This window comes from Desmodus rotundus, chromosome 9 (genome assembly GCF_022682495.2).
Source record: "Desmodus rotundus isolate HL8 chromosome 9, HLdesRot8A.1, whole genome shotgun sequence".
Lineage (NCBI taxonomy): Eukaryota > Metazoa > Chordata > Mammalia > Chiroptera > Phyllostomidae > Desmodus > Desmodus rotundus.
The window spans coordinates 2,704,814-2,724,824 of record NC_071395.1 but is presented as its reverse complement, the minus strand read 5'-3'; the positions used below and the strand labels follow the sequence as shown (position 1 = coordinate 2,724,824).

The window sequence follows — 20,011 nt, the reverse complement described above, 5'->3', positions numbered from 1 at the left end:
GTAGGTGAGAGCACAGGTGGGAGAAGGAACGGCCTCACGAAACAGCTCGTGGGGTGCTGACTCCTTCCCCTTGGAGCGATGAGGCTGACTGAAGGGAGACAGCATTTTTCTCTTTTCTTTTTTTTATGGTGGTTCAAGTACAGTTGTCTCCATCTTCCCACTCCCACTCTCCCCCGCCCCACCCACCCCCACCTCCCACCCTCGATCCTACCGCGCTTTGGCTTTGTCCATGGGTCCTTTATACATGTTCCTGGCTGACCCTCCCCTTCTGCACTCACTGTTTTGGGCCTTCCCTCGGCTGGCGAAGGCAAGCCTGGCTTTTTGATGGGCCTGTTTTCATAGACTTTTGAAAAGCTGTTGTGTTTCAAATGCTGTTCTTAATTTTCTCCATCTTGGTCTGTAACGTATTACAACAAATCTTTCTTGTCATGTGTAACGTTAACTCTGCTGAACTAAGTGAAAAGCCAGATGCTCGCGGAAAGTGTCTCTGGAAACTTGCGCTCCCGCTCGCGACGGGGCATGCGGTCTTCAGGCTGTCTTACATAAGCATCGTTTCTTTGAGGCTTCTTGTAACTGGCCTTGGATATTATAATATTACTCATTCAGGAAACTCGTGGTGATTCCGTAGGAAATAGTTTGCAATGCAAAGTTTTTACTTTCCCGAGCTGTGGGTCATGTAAACCGTGGAGCTCTGTCTTCGGGCAAAAGTCGCTGTGCCCACCTCCTGCTGGGGCTGGCTCACCGGCTGTCTCATTCCTCGCCTCTCCCTGGCTCCCCCTCCTCTGTGACCCATATGGACTCTTGGGGAAAGAAAATTCCATATTCTGAAGCAGAGCAGTGTGCCCGCGTGGGGTGGTAGAATCCGTTACTGGAGAAAGGCAAGGATTCCAGGAAAGAGAAGGTCTTGCAGCTTCTACCGCTGGCGATGACAAATGGTCGCTGTTAGTGATTTGAGCTGAAGATGCTGAGAAGAGAGAAGCTGGATTTTTAAATGAGCACCACAGTTGCCCATGGACACTGTACATGTGGTGGGCAGGTTTGCAGACCGGCTTCCAGAAGCACGCGCAGCCCACCTGGTGCTGGAACTCGCAGTGACCACGTGACTCTGTGTGTGCTGTCCCATTTGTTAATCGCGCATCTCCTGCCTTCGTAAGCCCTGTGCTCCCACCAGAGGTACCTGGATGCAGGAACAGTCAAGTAGGATAAAGGCTGGTTTGGGCTTTGTAGGGGCTGTTATCCTTGAACCTGGGGATGCTGGTAGGGAGGCGAGAACCTCCACGTCACCCAGCGGGAAACAGAGAGAAGGGGCTCCCTTCCCTCCCCACTCCCCACCCCTCTCCTTTGCTCAGGTTCTGTGGATGCCACCTGTGAGGTTTTGTGTTTATGGGGGTAGCATCTCTCTGCATGCTCAGGTAAACAAATGTAAACTGTCCCTGTGTTTCTCCTCAGAGGAGCCAGGACTCCAGGTCTCCAATGAGGAGGAGAAGATGGGAGCAGGGGCGACGCAGAAACTCTGCCTCTGGCGCCCTCTCTATCCTCCCTGAAATTGTGACGGCCTTCGGTTTCTGTTTTAGGAGATCCTAAGAAAAAGCTCATCTGTTCGGTGTGCAGTAAGAAGTGTTCTTCGGCCTCAAACCTGCAGGAGCATAGGAAGGTCAGTAAGATAAAGGTGAAGGCTCGTCGGAGTGGGAGGTTTTTGAGGTCATTTACGGAGTCTGCCATGGACATCTACGTTGGTTTTTTTATATTGCAAAGGCGGAGCTTGTCATGACCTCAAATACAAACACAGCCTAGAAGGCGAGACTCGTCGCAGAAGAGTGGGCTCTTCTGGAGACTAGTCAGTGCTCAGAATTGGTAGAAGTGTGTCTTGAATGCAGCCGCCTGTCTGCTGAGTCCTCACCTACAAGCTCCATCAGTGGCTGGTAATTCAGACCTTGGTGAATCTCCATCCTGCCCGGGGGTGGTGGAGCACACACAGCACCGAAGTGGTCTCTGTGGGATATCAGTGACCGGTGAGCTCAACGCAGCATTCCCTCCGTGACAGCGGAGCTCCTCTAACTGAGCCTTTCTGAGGCCGCAGGCAGCTGTGACTGACCTCGTACAGCTGGGGACATCTAATGTCTAATAGAGGTTGGTCGCAGTATTTCCAACTGCCAGTAGGTGGTGCTCCGAGATGAGGCCAAATTACATTTTCAGCCAGTGTTGCAATAAGATACACAACTGTCCTTGAAAATCATTTAATCTGGGACTTGAAATTTAAGTTAGTACCCTCCGTATCAATTTAGTGCAGTGGGCGTTTTATGAAATGTACGTTGCTTGGCATCAAGCATAAGTAAATAGCATTACCTATCATTTTCATTTTATATCTGTTTTGTTAAACCTTTTTAAGAGTTTTTAAAATAGCTTTGGTGTAAATTTTCCACAGTAAATAAGATGCAAAATGCTTTCGTGCACAGTAAATACTTCTATTTTATAATCTGGGGACAATCTGTTCAACCCAACCCTTAAAAATGTCTCGTGTTTCGGAAGCTGTGAGCATTCAGAAGCAAACAAATGTGATTAGTGTTCTGCAGTATTTTAACAGTTTCCATTTCATATATGCATTAATAATTTTCTACATTTTATATGCTGGCAAAAGCTGAGCATTAAAAATGAAGATAAAGTGAATATGGCTTCATTTGGGCGTGGCTGAGGAGGCTCACCGTCCTCTGCAGAGTATCTGGTCGTTAGAAAGGGCATCGTGACGTGTCAGAGAAACCCAGGGTCAGAGAGCGTAAGTCTGCTCTGACTGGAGGTCAACGTCGCCGCCCAGCCATCGGGGGTGTCCCGCTGCGGCCTCGGTGAGACTCTCTGCTGGTGGAAGGGGCTGCCTCTCAGAGGTCTCAGGCCGGGGTCGTCCTTCTGTGCCAGGTGGTGCTTGCCCTCTGGCTGCCCGGACAGACCCCACACTGCTTTCTGAGGGGCCTCGGAGGTCTCGGGACTCCACACCCCCACCCTACCCCGGTCAGATGAGATGCCCCTGGTCAGGAGCCAGACTCCTGAAGTGGCATCTTCCTGCTTCTGCCTCGTTTCTCTGCCTTTTCCCAGCTTTTCATAACTGAGTTTATAGACTCACGCAGGGTCTGCTCATGGCTGGGCACAACGAAGAGTTCATATAATACACCAGTGTAATGTGTTCACAGCAAGGGTGGATTTAATTCGGACTGCATAGGCCAGCAGTATTACATATTTAAGCAGTGTGCACCCTATGTGCTTTCAACGACATGTTTTACTGGGTGATTACGCTCGTAGCCGTTTCAGTGGATACAGGATACAATGAATCAACTAGGGCTGAGTTCTGACACATAGTTTGGACAGTGCAGTAGCAGCTGGTTGCACGATTCCACTTTTATTTGAATTCTGTATAACTCACTTGGTTGACAGTTGATTTGACTGTCAATTTAACCTTTTTCAGATTCACGAGATATTTGATTGTCAAGAATGCATGAAGAAATTTATTTCAGCGAATCAGCTAAAACGTCACATGATCACTCACTCAGGTAAAGGACATTAGTTTTGTCTATAGGGAAATCACGACAGACACTCCCTGTGTCGTTCTGAGGAGCTCAGAGCGGGGCCAGCAGGAGCCCTGGCTGTTGGTTTTGGCCCAGCCTGCCCCTGCGGGTGGTTTGAACAAGCTGCATAACTTCCCCAGAGCTCAGTCTGCTCGTAGAGCAAAGGTGGCTGGACCACATGTTTTGGGAGGTCTTCGAAGCCACCGTTTCACCTGTCCCTCAGTCCTCCTTGAGCCTCGGTGTCTGTGCTCTCCCTGTGTGGAGCGGGCTCCCCGTGTTGGGGCGGCTGTGAAGGTGGAAGCCCGGAATGGGCTGCTCCAGCGGGGGGGTCCGGCTTTGAGAGCAGCGAGGCAGCAGCTCCGCACAGCTCCTGCGTCTGGGGGGCAGGGCTTCGGCCTTCCAACCTCGGTGCTAATGAACCTCAGTGGGAGGCGCACAGACACGGTTTGAAAATCTTAGGTTTTTAAAGCCATAGGGTCATTTTAAATAAGTTTGTGTCATAAATAGGTCTGTTACCCAGACTTTTTAAACAATCAGCTCTGAAAATAACTTTTGCTTTAGAAGGCCTCTTTCTAGAGTTTAGGATGTCTATTCCGTGAGCCATTAAAGTCTCACAGGTTTTGGAAATCCACTCTGGAGACAGATTCAGGTATTTTGGCGAATGTACATAGGAGATCAGGAGCGAGTGCTCTTCACATGTGCTCTGTTTGAAACAAAGGGTATTTTTCATTTTTACCTCATCGTCAGCATTCCACGAACCCTGTGTACACGGGGGCTTCACACGCCCACCTGAGTGGGTAGTTTCTGCACGGGTGTGGGGGCCCCGCCTGTGTGCGGCCCACTGGGCCGAGCCGGGGGCAGGTGCGTCCCCTCCGCCTGTCAACATCAGGCCACTCCTCGCGGTGGAGCTGGGCCTGATACACACTCACACCTGTTAGCAGGGTTTTCATTCGGAAGTAGGGTTTCCTCATTGAATTTAAATCTTCGTGTCCGAGCTACGGTAGAGATTTTAAAAGAGCGAACGCGCAGTTTGCTGGTGAACAGGCTCGTGTCGGTGTAGGTGGACGGGCGGCAGCTTTTGTTCCGTTGTGTTGGTCACGCTTCAGTTGAGGTGTCCACGAGAAGTTGTACGAGGTAAGGCTGTTTCTGTTTTTATCCTTTATGTACGTCGAATGAGATTGTCTCCACTCATTTTCCACAGAGAAACGGCCCTATAATTGTGAGATTTGTAATAAGTCCTTCAAGAGGCTCGACCAAGTGGGTGCCCACAAAGTGACCCACAGCGAAGACAAGCCCTACAAATGCAAGCTCTGTGGGAAGGGATTTGCCCACAGAAATGTTTACAAGAATCACAAGAAGGTAAAAAAGCTTGTAATATGGTCGCCTGTTTTTCTCGCCGATGTGCTGGTATGATTCCCAGTGGTTTGTCTTTTCAAGGAGGGTCTGCATGTCTGGTGCGGCTGTCCCTGGAACAACTAGAGAGATTTGCTGCGATTTCACCCTCCCTCGGGCTGTGTCCGTGGACCCCGTTCCTGTCTTCCATTCTCTGTTGAAGCCGCCGTCCCCACAGGCAAACTGCCATCCAGCCCCCCTAGGGCTTGCACTAACTATGCAGTTTTTGTCCCCCCTCCCCCCCCCCCCCCCCCCCCGCCGTCTTTCTGTGACCTTGGACATGCCGCTCATCTTCCCTTTCTGAAACGCTCTTCTCTGCGGGGCCCCCGTGGCCTCCCCTACTGGGTCTCCCCTGGTTTCTCTGGGCGCTGGTGCCCCTCCCCGGGGGGTCCTAGGCACTCTGGCTGGATCTCTTCTCTGTTCTCTGTGCCATCTGCAACTGTTACTTCTGCTGTCCACTCTACACTGATGAATTCCAGGTGATTTATTTTTTTAACCCCAAGCTTCAGGCCCCCACTTACGACTGCTCATTTGGTGCATAATGGGGCATCTTTTTGGCCCAGTGAATGAAGCATGTCCCACAATGTCCTCTCATCCTCTCTGCTTTGGGTGGCCTCTCCTTTGGAGTCTGCTGTTTCTGCTAATGACTGAAGCATGGCACGGTCCCTGCATCTCTCTTTAGTCTTCGCCCCTGTTGGATGTCAGAAGGTGATTCTCAGGGTCCTCCCTCTGCACAGTCTCACCGCCATCACCATCACGCATTGCTGTCCCACCCTGGGGACCGCTCATCGTCACCACACTCACGCCCATCCCTCCTGCCAGGTAAACCGACCCGGAGCACACCTGCCATGTCCCGAGTGTGCTCTCGGGTCTTAGCTGATCCCTGAAGCCAGGGGAAGTCACAGTGTATGTGCCTCGCCTTGTCACCCAGGTCCCTGCACCCTGACCTCAGTGAGCTTCTCCGGCTTCCTATGCTTCAGTCTTTGTGTCACCACCCCTAACAGCCTGACACTTGTCCTCGTTCGGTGTGACCTCTCTAACTTCCCCTTCCTCCTTTCTGATGGGACTCTCTTCATGTTGTCATCCCGTAGTTTTCTCTGTTGACCTTTTTGTTTTGTGTTGGTTTTATCTTACCCGCTTTGGGTATATAATACAAATGTTTGAATTGAACTCACAAAACTTGTTCCACGAGACTCGGCATCTTAGAATTGTGTGGTAAAATGTATTTGTGATAAATATTTGCTTACTGACTTTGGTTGGTAGAAGCATGCTGCTAAGTAACACGTACACACTACCTTTTAACACGACTCGTTACTTACTTCCGGCTCCCCAAAAGCCTGAACGCCGGGAGTCTGCTGTTGACACGAAGCCTTACCAATAACATAACAGCCAGCTCACACGTGTTCTGGAGGTTATGTGTGTTGTGTATTCTTACAATGGAGTAAGGAGAAGAAATGGAGAGAGAAAAGAAAATGTGAAGAAGACTGTAAGGAAATAGAAATGCATTTACGGTGTTCGTTGAAAAAAAATCCACGTGCGAGTGGAGACATGTAGAGTTCAAGCCCGTGGTGTTCAGTGGTCAGCTGTAGCTATTTTGATATTTTTGCAGGGACTCTTCAAAGACATATTTTTTGAAATCATTTAAAAAGTTATGATTTCAGTTTCAGTCTAAAAGGAAAAAAAAGGCAGATTTACCAAAGAACGAGCAGCTTGATTGCTGGGGTCTCAGATCGTCTCTGCCGACTTCCCCCCCGCTGCCGGCCACCCAACACGGCCTCCTGTGCGCTCGGGGCAGCAGCTCCCCCGCGCCACCGCTGCAGATCCACCAGTTTCCTACTCGGTCCCTGGAACTCGCTTGCTCTCTTTGGTGAAACTGATCGACCCACACGGATGAGTTTTTCAGGTCTTGGCAGGGGGTTCTGTGCCACACGGGAGCCTGGCCCTGGCTCTTTGCAGCACCTCTCCTCCTTTCGTCCATAAGTGACAGGAGAGCAACAGCGATGTCCCAGGGAGGACCAAAACCACAATGCCCGTCATTTCCACAGTGGGGAGCAAGCACAGCCCCCGGCGCAGCCGGCGAGCTGCTCATGGGGCCGTGGTCCCAGCACGTGTCTGCCAGGGTTTTGGGAGACTGTCTGAGAGAGAGTCCAGAGTCCCGTGAGATCAACTTCTTCCGTGGTTGTTCAGCAGCGGCCAGTGAGGAAACGGAAAAGTTCGGGACGTGGAAGGAAAGCAGGAAAAAGCCATTACGAGTCTCATCGATCCTCATCACTTAGCATGGCCCAAGGCTGTTACTTTAAATCAATGAACTCTTTTTGGTTTTTGATTATGCAAGCTGTGCATTTTTATTGTGCTTATTTGACTTATTTGGGGGGTGAATTATTTTAACATTTAGATTTGCTTGGAAAGGGAAATAACACCTTTCACTGTGATTCTGATAATACGTAGTGAGATTTCGAGGAGGGATTTCTGTTTCTAAAACCGAGTTACTTGCTGCACCCTCTTGCCAGTCACACAGGTCAACATTGGTCTTCCTGCTCTCTGGCCTTCCTGATTCGTAGCTGTAGAGTAGGAGCTGGCCAAAATGAAGACGATCCGGACCCAAGTATACTCAGATTCCGTAAGTCAAGACTGGACAGGCTTTTCAGAACCACAGAGACACAAACGTCACAATTCGTCCTCACCCTGCACTTCATTCCCTATCACACCTGATGCCAAGCAAAATTGGGATGAGGGAACCACCTCCTACAGGCCGGGTGACTGGGCGGATTGAACCAGCCGAGAGTCTGGAGCTGGCGGCGTGCGCTCGATGGCGGGAGGACGCACAGGGCTTTCGTCCTGATGAAGTCGTGAACCAGCTCCTGGGGACAGAGGTGTGTCTAGTCCAATAAAGACCCTTTTTCTCGACCCTTTAATAACATTCCAGAGTGAACTTTTAGAGGCCCGTCGGGACCTCTGGTCCCACCCTCTCTTGGAATAATTCCATCGGGCCTTCTGTGGTGACATGTCATACAATGATCCCCGAACTCTGGGCCATGACTCCTTGGCGGGTCTTGAAATCAGTCTAGGGGGCCATGAATAGCCTCCAAAAATAGCACAGAAAACCCAAGAGGGAGGGTCATTTAATGAAATAATGTATCTGTGTGTGTATTGGATTTTCATTATAGAATGCATGTCTTTGGCCCTGGCTGGGGTGGCTCAGTGGATTGAGTGCTGGCCTGCAGACCACTGTGGGCCAGGTCCTCAGTGGGGGGTGTGCGAGAGGCAACCACACATTGATGCTCTGTCCCTCTCTTTCTCCTTCCCTTCCCCTCTCTCTAGAAATAAATAAATATAATCTTTTAAAATAATATATGTCTTTGCTCACGATCAAGCAGTTTGAAAGATACTGCAGATCAGGCAAGAATCTCTTTGAATAGATCATGAATTAGGTTTGAATGCCGTAACACACGGCATAAGTTTTCCAAAGTAATGAAACAGAGGTCCCTGACCATCTCTTAGGAAGGTGCCCAGTGGACCGCTTCCCGCTCTAGCTTTGCACCAGGTTTCTCGTCTTCCCGTATGCCGCAGGAGTAGTGAGTGGTCCTTTATGGGGCCGGTTGTGCACAGTCACCTCCCTCTGCAGCCTAGAAACAGAGGATGAAGCGGTGTGTTACCTGGACTGTTGGTGAAGAGTCACAGTTGCTGTTCCCGTATACTCAGAGAGCTTTGTGGAGCAGGAGAGGAGAAACTTGCGGGGTTGGGTGGTTAATCTGCAGCAGCCGGCGCAGAGGCAGAGGTGAGCCTGTGAGCCTGTGGGCAGTGCGGTGCCTGCAGTGTCCTTGGTTGGAACTTCGAGGTCTCCGCGCAGGGCGGGAGAGGGGACGGTCCCCAGTGGTGTTCTAAAGTGCTGTCTGGGAGGAAGACTTCTCCTGCGAGTCTAAGGCCACCCCTTCTGTGAGCAAACCCGCCTTGCCCTCCTAAGGGTTCACCTGAGGCCCTGGGGAGCTCAGGAGCTGGCTCTGTGGGTGACGGCTTCGTACCGAGGGAGTCGTCTCTTCGAGGCAGTGCCGGGGTTGCGTTTGGCCACACAAGGCTCTGACTCTACAAGAACGTCCCCTAAATGTCGTCATTGTGATTCTCCGTGGGGGACGAACTGCCTCTTCCTGTACTGAGCTTAAAGAAACGGGTTTCTTCCTAATCTCCCCAGGTCCCGTTCATTCAGTGAGAAGAAGCCTCGTGAAGAGGCCGGTTATGAAGCCGACTGAACATTTTACTCCCAGACCTTGTCAACAGCCACACGACGTACCCTTTACGCGGCTGTAGCCTCATCGTGTGACCCGGTGGGACGGCACTGTGCTTATGACGCGCAGGCTGGAGACTTAACAAAACTAGGGTAGTTCCAACCCGTATTTCTGGGATATTTTCTCCAAGTCTATTTTATCGTGGTATATTTCCCCCGAATTTTATGGCAGTTTTCTTGCTTTGTACGTGACCTGAGGAAGAATACTGCTTCCAGTGAATTCTGTTACTGTGGAGTGATAGGTGTCACTGCCGGTCCAGGTTTTCATTTTTAATTGCGAATGAGCCTTACAAACCTTTTATTCTGCTCTCGTGAAATTCATGTGTGGTCTGTGGGGCTCGAAATGTGCCAGTTTGGTGATTATTGTACAAAAGTCACGCTGCAAACCTCCTGAGGCAGCTTCAGGACGTTTTGTTCGGTGCTACGATACTGTGACAAGTTTTCTCATGGATTTTCTGCCTCTGCAGCAGCCTCGCTGCGCAAAAGGACCTGCTTCCCCGCCCGAGTCTGCGGACGGTTCATTTGTCTGCCAGCAGATACCGGCATCCTTGGTGGTTTGGCAAAGACACAGGGATGTTTTGTACTCAAGGGTTTTGCAGTTAATGTCCAGGAAAAGCTTGTCTGCCTTGGCAGCCCAGTTGCCTCTTAAAAAGCTGCATTTTACCCGGTCCTTGTAAAGTGTGTCTTGGAGACAGAAGCCGTGGACCCCCAGATGGCAGCGTTTTTCCTCCACCTCCCTCAGCTCGGGCGGCCCCCAAGGGTCTTCCGCACTGGGACACACACACGTGACATCACCGCAGTTCGCTCGGTGGCGTTGCGGTCTTGTGACAGAGGTGGCTATTCACCTGGCCATGCGCCAACGGGTCGCCACTTCCAACATGCTGTCGGCTTCGGGCCGACGTCTCCGTGTGCTGGCTTTGGTTCGCAAAGCTCTTTGCTGCCCCGAGTTCTTTCAAAATGAAGCTATCAGTCACACCCACCGGTGGTTTTGCCCTGGCCTGGGAGAAAGACAGACATGAATTGGGGGGCGGGTATAATATTTTTGGAAGCCTGAAGTAACCCTGTGTTTCAAACCTTTTTCCTTCCATTGTAAAATTTAATTCTTCCTCTCATATGAATACCTGGGTTTCCAACATGCTTAGAACACCTTTCTCCACTCAAACATTATATTAAAATCCACTTATATTTTCTTCTAGTAAGCTTAGGGCTTTATTCCAAACTTTTTAAAAGACACCTGAATGAAAATGGAATTTATCTTACTCTAACGGGTGTGAAATAGACTGGACTTTCTTTTTTTCCTGACTGTCCGTAGAGTTGCCTAAAAGCCATTTACCAAACATTTTACGGTTTTCCTGTCACTTTGAAATGCCGTATTTTCCTATACTAAAAGTTCATATATTTTATGCGCAATAAAAGAAACCTATTCTTTTTTCTGTTTCATTGACCTGGTTATTTCCACCCGTCATTTCAAATTTCTGTGACTTAAATAGCGCATTTGAATGTCTGCAGCTTATCCTCATCTCTGAGTGTCCGTTCCTCTCATCCTTTCTCCGTATCTGGCAGAACCGAAGCCGGGCGTGGCGGCAGCTTTCCCACCGCACTGTTCCCAGGCCACGCTTGCATCCTGAAAGTTACATGGTCCGTTGGGCTAAGAAACGTGTAAATCACTGTGTCGTGAATGAAGTGACTTTCCTCTGACTCAATTCCTTTTATTTTTATGCCACATGTATCATAAAAACCCATCGATTGTGTGATTTATGTTATGGTCATCAGAGAGCACACTGCAGTGTGTGATGCTGGCGTTCTCTGGCCACCCACAGTGACCATTCACTGACCTGCACTGAGTGGATTAGTGCTGGGAGAACAGAGGGCCGGGTTTGCTTCCGTGGCTTGTGTTTTCGGGTTTTGGGTCCGGCAGGTGGTTTCCGGCGTTTTCCTCTTCATCAGCATATTTGTTGGTTGCCTGTGTAAGGCTGCCTGCTGCATCGTGCTGTTCGACATCCGGCAAGTTACTGAAACTGCCTGAGCCTTAGTTTTCTTACCTGTGAATGGGGACAAAGACAGTGTTCTTCTTCACTGAGTCACTGCTCGAATTTGGGGAAATAATTCGGGAGAAGTGTTAGCATCTGACAGAAAATAAACATGAGTGCGTGTTCCCTCGTGTTAATTATGATGTGATGCTCTGGTTTAACTCAGGGGACAGCGTCACCTGGGATGAAAACGGACCTGATGCCACTCATTGACGTCGAGGGGGAGGGTGCAGTCCCCTTTGTGAGGACAGGCTGGCCCCATGCAGTCAGGCCTGTGCGGCCATGAAGGGGCTTTGGTCTCAGAGAGATCGCTCGCTCACCGGACTCCAAGGAGAGCCGGAGGGAGGGACCCCTGCGAGCGTGTGACTGCAGGCAGGGCGGCCTGTGCCGTCGATCAGCTTTCTCATCGGTGTGAGAATCTGGAAGCACAGTCGCTTTCTCCTGTGACCACAGCGTATTTGTGTGAATGGCTTCAGGGTGCAAGCAGGTCACCAGGAGAAGCAAGATATCACCTGCGGTCCCTGCTGTCCTCTTTCTCCTCTCGAACCCGCACTCCGGTTCCGGTGAGGATGCCAGGGTTCCGCATCCTCCTGACTCAGTTTCTCTGTCTGCAGACCCACTCCGAAGAGAGGCCGTTCCAGTGCGAGGAGTGCAAGGCGCTGTTCCGCACCCCGTTTTCCTTGCACCGGCACCTGCTCATCCACAACAGTGAGTCTGCGGGATAGGGGCGTGGGGGGCGGGTGGGGGCAGGGCCCTGGGCCCGGGGACAGGCAGGCACAGCAGCGTGCAAGCCCAGAGTGTGTCTGCTGTGCGCGCGGGGCTGGTCATCTGCCTGCCGTCTTCTCTCGTCCCTCTTCCTTGCTTCATTTTCCCAGTCAGATCCCTTTAGGAGACATTTTATTTTACATCGAACTTGACTTCCTAGTTGGGAGAATTGAGACTCCTAGTTGCGGAGCAAGGCGGGGCGTCCTCGGGGCTCCAAGGCGCCGGGTCTGAAGGCCGCTGTGCGGCCTGCACTCCGACTCGGCCCCCCCCCACCACGGGCGCAGGCGTCTCCTCCCCTGTGCCACACGCAGAATGCCTGTCTGGCCGTGGCACGTGGAGCTGTGTCCCGATTGGTGGCGAAGGGTCAGCTCTGCGGCTGAAGGCCGGCGCTCTGTCCCAGAGAGTAAAGTGTTCCTGCTCAGCGGGGTGTGAGAGGGGCTCGCTGGCCAGGTGCTGAAGTCCCCAGAGGCCCCTACACGGTGGCATCTGACACTGAAGAAAAAATGGTCTGACGTGGTAATACGTACACGTCTTGCTTTTCATTCAAGTCGTTTACCCAGCAGAACATCCTCTGCAGATGAGATCTGTCCTGCTGATGACATTTTTAATATTCCTGAGGAAGGCGAAGCAATCACTCAGTCCTGACAGCTGATAAGATGGTATCTGGGAAGAAAATTTCTCTGGTCGTCAGAAGCATCTAAGACTCAACGGGGAAAAGCTGTTGACGTGTTTATGATCACAGAAGGCAGCGATGGTGACAAAGCACATCTGTGCCCATAGAAATGCTCGCACTGTGTCCTCAGGCACCTCGCGGCCCTGGGGACGTCCTCAGCACGACTTGCCCTTCTCCTCACATGGGACAGCTGTACCTTTCATAGAGTTTGTCTCGAAACCACAGGAATTCCCACTCCACCTCACTGTCACTGGACTGAGAAAAATAACTGCTAGGAGATGAAAGGATTGCAGAATAGGGGTTTACACAAGAGGGCCGTGGGCATCCTGTGAAGACTGATAAATGTGGCCTGATGCTCAGGGAATTTTTCTTTGGAAAGATGAAATTTTATTTTTAATACCAGCAAGGACTTTTCTGGAGAGGAATCGAATGCTTTGGGCTTCAGCCTCTTTGGTTCCCCTCAGTTTGGAGCCAAGGATTGAGGTGCCTTAGGATAGACTGTGCTTGTGTGTTTGATAAAATGTTGCTTTCATGTTTCTAAGTATTTGATATAATGTTGCTCTCACGTTTCTAAGTATTTGATATAATGTCACTCTCATGTTTCTAAGTATTTGATATAATGTCGCTCTCACGTTTCTAAGTATTTGATATAATGTCGCTCTCACGTTTCTACACGAGTGCTGGTTACAGTGGAGGGGAGCGAGAAGGTCAGTACTGAGCCATCCCTTCCTGAGACACGGAGAGTTACCTGTGTGTTTTGTGTCAGTGGATGTGTGAATCAGGGCTAATGTGACTGACCTCTGAAAATGGAAAATATGTGCTCGTGCTAGTCCGTCTCACTTGTACGATCGTGTGCCGCGTGCATTTGACAACTTCCTGGGAGAGATCGCTCTCTGCTGCTTGTGCTGTTCGTGGCTGGAAATGTGGTGGAAGCGGACCACTCCGAGGTGGGCGATGTCCAGTGAGACAGCAGTCTGTGCAGGTTTGGAGAGCACCACGAACTCCCTGCACGTAGCTCCTGCAGCGGCTTCCCCGCCGGCCCAGGCTGCGCTGTGAGAGACGGCACCCAAACTCATGGGTGTAAACGGGGAACTGCCACTCTGGGGTCCCCTGCTACCCCCGCCCCCAAACTGTCTGAGAGCCAACTAAGGACCTTAGTCAAAACACCTGAGACCAAGCACCTGAAACCATGCGGAGGCCGGAAGGGGGTTGTGGCCTCCCCTGTCCCGGGACGGGCAGCTGCTCTGACCACTCCTGTCTGTCCTCGGGGCCTTCTTCCTGGCTGGCTGCCTGTGGCCAGGCCGGCCTGTACCCCACCCTTGAAGGCCATAGGGCCCGTTGTGGGATTAAGGGGAGAAAGGAGGGCCCCACAGCGTCTCGCCCTGCTTGCAGAGGCCCTTTGTCGCCACGAGAACCTACTTGCCTCCAAGCCCAGCCCCTGCCCTGGAAATGTAAAGAAAGCTCATCGAACCTGAAGAAAATGAATTCAATCCCCAGCTTTTCCACTTGAAGACACCGAGACTCTAGGATGGTTAAAGGCGCCCCGCTGGCCACACAGTGGTCCGGCAAATCGGGAACAAAATTTGTTGTGAAAAAGGACCTTTTACGCTATGATACGTGGTCAGGGCTCCGAAGCTAACTCGGGGGGCAAGACAAGCCCTGGGGCGCACGAGGGCGGCTGGCAGGGCCCCACGCCCGTGACTTTTTCTGTGTCTCATGTGACTTTTCACTCGCAGGTGAGAGGACTTTCAAGTGCCATCACTGTGACGCCACCTTCAAGAGGAAGGACACCTTGAACGTTCACGTCCAGGTGGTCCACGAAAGACACAAGAAGTACCGGTGCGAGCTGTGCAACAAGGCGTTCGTGACCCCGTCCGTGCTGAGAAGCCACAAGAAAGTGAGTCGCAGCGGCGGTGGGTTTGGGTGGGCCGCACACTTAGGCCACGTGGGTGCGTGTGTTACTGCCAGCTCAGCCGTTGTATGTGCGTTCCTCAGTGCAGTTACTCAGAATGACACACACAGAAGGCGTGGGGTGTATCAGATCTGCAGAAGGTGCGTTTTCCTCACGTGTCCAGAGAGGATGGTTTTCGTGTGCCAGTGAGAACCTCGAGTCCGGGGTGCGCCACGCAGCCCTGCACTGTGCTGACATGGGCCCGGGGCTCAGGGAGCGACGCTGCTCGATTTGTGTAGGTTTTCATATTAACGTGGGTGTTTTAAAAAGAAACGTGAAGTGCCTGAATGATTGTATTTTTCAAAGCTAATTTGGGAGGTATTGGTTGGCCAGAAAGTCCAAGTGGCAGGTAACTCAGGTCATACAAGTGAACAACGAAATACTGATGTGGCAGCAGAAGAAATCCGGTGGATTTTATGAAGACAGTGCCAATAAACTGTAGTTGTCTGGCGGGGAAAACCCACTGTCACAGTAACGGATACGTACGGTTTCTGCACAACTCGGCACGCATCAAGAGGAACTGCGATATGTTGCCCCTTCGGGCATCGGGGACGGAGGAGATAAGGTCTGTGGTTGTGCTGAAGTGTTATGTGTTGACTTGAGATGGAGCCACCATGAGGTGGGGAGGGGGGGTCGGGGGGAAGGGTCTTCCCAAAGTGTGAAGACTTTGGAGCAAACATGGGAAGCTCGGGGGTGCCCAGCGCAGAGTCGAAGCGGTGTCTGCTGCGGGGGGTGCCGTTGGTGGTGGGTGGCGGTTGATTACACCGTGTTTCCCAGACTTCAATGTAACGTCAGTCCTTCCGAGGGAGAAAACAGCTGAAGGACCCTGACGTGGCCTCAGGTGCGTGGTGTAGAGCTCTTGGAAACATTACAAGCACAGCAGTGATACCCAGCTCCAGCTTCTCATTCAAATATGAGAATGGACAAGTAAATGCCAGTAAGACTGTGCCTCCCACTGCGTCACACTGAGCACGGGAGTGAGTGTGGGAGATGAGAGCGTCAACGGTCTGGGCGTCAGGTGAGGAGGCGGCTGGCTGGCCGGCCCCTTTCCTGCTGGGAAAGCATCGCTGTAAAACACCGGTCCCCGTCGTTCTTCAGCAGCCACAGCAGTCTGGATAACACCTGCCTGTCATGTGCCTAAAAAGCGATGCAAACTTGGGCCTGGGAGTGCTGGGGTGTGCTCTCAACCCACGTGGCCCACTCGATGCTTTTATCACGGAAACGAAACAGTTCTGAAACAGCCCCCTAGAAACTGCGTAGACGCTTGAGGCGGCAGCTTCCTCGCCCTCCCCACCCCCAAACCCGGGCTTGAAGGGGCCCCTGACCCTCGCTGCGTGATGGTGCCTGTTTGGATATTGGTGCAACGACTGGTCTCCAAATGTGCGATCTGTCTCTTCTCTCTGGAAATGGTCATTCTTTTCTCTTTTCTCGTTGAAACATTTTATCAAAAATTGCTTGAAAACATCTTTTCACTGTGTAAGTTCCAGGTACACAGATTATATTTCAACATCTGTACGATACAACGGGATCACCGTCTCGAGTTCAGCTGCCACCCATCACCATGTTGTTGGCCCCACCCCCCTTCCCCCCACCCTCCTGGTAACCACCAGTCTGTTCTCTGTACCTGTGAGTTTATTTTTGTTGTGTTTGCTTTGCTTCCTTTGGATTCCGAGTAGGAATGAAATCATGTGTTTTCACTTGTTTCCCTCTGTCTGACTTATTGCAGTTAGTACGATACCCTCCGCATCCACCCACGTTGTCACAAATGGCAACATTTCATTCTTTTTTATGGCCAAGTAATATGCCCAGAAGTGGAAACACTGGGAAATAAGGAAGTTCCATTTCCGATTTTTTGGGGACCCCCACACTGCTTTTCCACAGTGGCTGCACCAATCTGCAATCCCACCAGCAGTGCCCGAGGGCTCCCCCATATCCTCACCCTCGGCAGCACTGGTCGTTTCTTGTCGTTTCTTGTCGTTTTGACGACAGCCATTCTGACCAGTGGGGGGCGTGAAAACGCGCTTTTGTCCAATGCGCAGATTAAAGGTGTGTTGAGGGCAGGGATGTCCCTTCAGGGTGACCATTCAGTTAACACCTGCTGATTTTAAAGATCGAATCAGATTTATATTCTTTGCTTTGTGCCAAATTAGTCTGGTCAGACAAGCAGAATGCAAGGAGCATTCCTTCACTGAGGTCAGTTCTATCCTCAAGAGTTCAAGGCACACAAAGAGCGTGGCAATGCGTCTAAGGAAGCGCTCCGTGGCGGCGGGCGGGCGGCAGCCGTGGCCCCGCTCTGCTCACGTGTTTTGCTGCAGGCAGTGTCTTCGTGTGGCTTCATTATTGTTTTGGGGGGAGGCTCCATAAAGGCTTAAAAAGTCAACCACAGAGTTATTTTGAAAGGAGCCCTAATGCATGGTTTTAACGGGTTTCTTGACCCCGGGGGATACCCGTGATAAACGGTTTCCAGTCTCGCTGTGATACTAAATCATTGTAATGAAACATAATCCAGGAAAGCGAGGGTTTACCACTGTCAGAGGCACTCCATCATCTCTCCCTCCTTCTGTGCATTCACCCTCTGCCCTGTTATTCCACCCCGTTCAGACGCACACCGGAGAGAAGGAGAAAATCTGCCCGTACTGCGGCCAGAAGTTCGCCAGCAGCGGCACGCTGAGGGTGCACATCCGGAGCCACACAGGTGAGCAGGCCGTGCCCGGGGACACAGTCGACGTAGAGAGACCTCATTCTTCCAAGAAAGGGAACACTGTGATGTTACAAAGTATCCCCGTTTCTCTCTCTTAAAATTTTGTAAAACCCGGTGTTTTCCTCCAGACACTTCTGAGTAAGTACCCTCAGCCTAAGTTAAATGTCTAACGCAGCAGTGGTCGGCTGGCTGGCTGCCTGCGGTGTGGCCGCGATTTACTTTGCACACTGTTCTAATGGACAGGAGAGCGGAGAGCAGGCTCGCTTTCCGTGGAAGGCCGGCCACCCCCCCCCCCCTCCGAGAGCGCAGAAAGGGGCCTTCCTTCAGGGCCCGTCCAGGGAGCCTCCAACCACCCCGTGTTTCTCATTTCCCGTCTGTTACGTTGGAAATCACAGGTGTGGCCTGCACCGGGGTCTTCTCCCCCCTCGAGGTTCTGTAACGCAGTGTGTAGGTCCTTTGGAAAATGCTGTCTCGCTGAGGGGCCAGGTGCTCGTCCTGGTGAGTGTCATCGCTGTGTGACACTGAGGCGAGCCCGCCCTCCAGCACGGGCAGCGGATGCACAGTTTCCCCCGTTCTGCAACTTGCTGGGCTTCCCTAATTCTTGTGTTCTGTAAAAATTCCTCCCTCCCTCCCTCCCTTCCATGACAGGCTCACTCCTTTCACACTCAAGTTCACCAAATACCCACGTCGTCCAAATGGCCGTAGTTTGCTTGTCAGTCACTTTGTTTCAAGCACAGATGCAGCCCCACAAAGCGTCCCACCCGCTCAGCACCCCCGCAGCACACGCCTTCCCACGGAGCCACTTTCCTCTGTCCCACTGCCTGCCGTGTCCTCACAGGAGCCCACTTCCCAGTCTGTCCCAAATACTAGCCAGGAGGAGCCCGCCCGTCGGGCGGCACAAGGTCGATCCCGGAGCAGCTGGGAAAAACAACGGACACCTGGGTGGCCTGTCCCGGTCCCCAGCCCGTGGTCTCATCTAGTAGAGATTGGAGGCTCCCCTGTCCTTTCCGCGCCACCCTCTCTCCCCAGCTGTGACCTAGCACTTGTTCATCTGTCTGTGACTCTGCTCATGGCCGAGAGGCTGGGCAGAGCAGGCGCCCGGCCTTCATCAGCTGAGGGGGGCGGAGGCTCCCTCAGACACTGCCTCCCTCGGGGCCCCCCCACAGCGTGTGGTCAGTGTCCCAGGCCGCACTCACTCCCCACGAGGAAGCCGAGATTCAGGGAAGCAAGTGACTTGCCCAGTCAGGGCAGCGAGGTGATGACTCGTCTGGTCGAGGACAGAAAATCCGTCTTTTGACTTCAAATCCCATTTTAGTTTTGCACTGTCTGTCCTGTTTTGCTGCACAGCTATGGTAACTAACACAAGAATTACAGAATGCCTAAGTTCTGCAGGATGAAAGCGGGGAATGACACTCTGAAAGCCTAACGTTATTCCAGTAATTTGAAAGTTTTATGCTTTAGAGCTCAACAAAAGGTGGTTTAAAAAAATGTAACACCCCCTGTTTATTTACTTTGAGTCCTCTTTGTAGTGGGCTGTGACAGACAGAGAAAGCATGATTAGATTTAGTTTCGCCCTATTTCCTTTTTTAAAAACGGACTTTATTTTCTGGCGCAATCGTAGGCTCACAGTGAAAGTAAGAGAAGGCACAGACAGTCACCCGTCTGCCTCCCCCCACCCCGGACACGCCCGCCTCCCCACTACCTACAGCCCAGCCTGCGGGGTGTGCTTGTTACAGAGTGTGGGCCTACTGTGGCACATCACCGTCCCCCAGGGCCCACGGTCCGCCGAGGGGGCCGCCCTGGCCACGTGGATGATGGCAGGTGTCCGTCACGATAGTGTCACACAGAGCAGTTTTGCTGCCCCAAATCCTCTGTGCTCCGCTGTCCCTCCCCAGCCCTCCACCCCTGGCCTCCACTGGTGTTTTTACCGTCTCCACAGTTTCCTCCCAGGATGTTCCGTAGTTGGATAGACTGTTTTTTGCTTTCTTTTTAATCTCTAGGAAATGATTATTAACTGAGAGTTAGGCCTTTGAGTGAGGTTACGTACATTTGAACACACTGCGGTGTGATGAGGTTTTTATAGAGGAAGTAGTCTTTCCACTGTTTTCCCATTATGTGCAGGAGTCGGTTTCATTTTGTCTTTATTGTATTCAAACGGTCCATCGATATTTTGGGAAGCAAACTCTCTTGTAACTTCAGCTAAGTTCTATGAAGAGGAAATATGACCGCGGTCTCTGTCTCTTCCTTCCCTTCTGCCGACTGGTGGTGGTCTTCACTTCCCGCCCAGCAGAGCGGCGCTGTTGGTCTGTGTAGCATTAGAGGCAGGTCGCTTCGTGTCAGCTTCCTCAGAGCGGGTCTTGATTTACTGGCTCTTGACCAACAGCCATTCCGCACAACAATGATAACGTAGCTATTGAATTACTACCTGTGTGTGCGTTCTGGGAGGAGTCTTGGTGTTTATGTCTCTGTTGAAATCTATTGTTAATACTGTTTAAAGGAGACATTTAAAAAACTCCTCTGGTCCTTCACGTTTTGACTGATTTCATCCTTTACTGCCTTAGATAACCAACCAGTTGCACCCTTGGCTCTCCTTCTGCCTTCTCTGTCTCTCCCCCGACCCCATTCCCATTCCCACCATCCTGGGGCAAGGGCCGACAGAACTT

General features: G+C 51.6%; 1 protein-coding gene across 1 annotated transcript in view; it reads left to right on the top strand.

Moving 5' to 3' along the window:
• PRDM5 (PR/SET domain 5) overlaps positions 1-20,011 on the top strand; it is an 83,432-nt gene that overhangs the window by 40,215 nt on the left and 23,206 nt on the right. The window contains exons 8-13 of the mRNA XM_053911638.2: positions 1,575-1,654; positions 3,455-3,539; positions 4,756-4,913; positions 11,873-11,966; positions 14,433-14,593; positions 17,249-17,342. Coding sequence (XP_053767613.1) covers positions 1,575-1,654; positions 3,455-3,539; positions 4,756-4,913; positions 11,873-11,966; positions 14,433-14,593; positions 17,249-17,342 — 672 coding nt within the window. The remainder of the gene's footprint in view (positions 1-1,574; positions 1,655-3,454; positions 3,540-4,755; positions 4,914-11,872; positions 11,967-14,432; positions 14,594-17,248; positions 17,343-20,011) is intronic.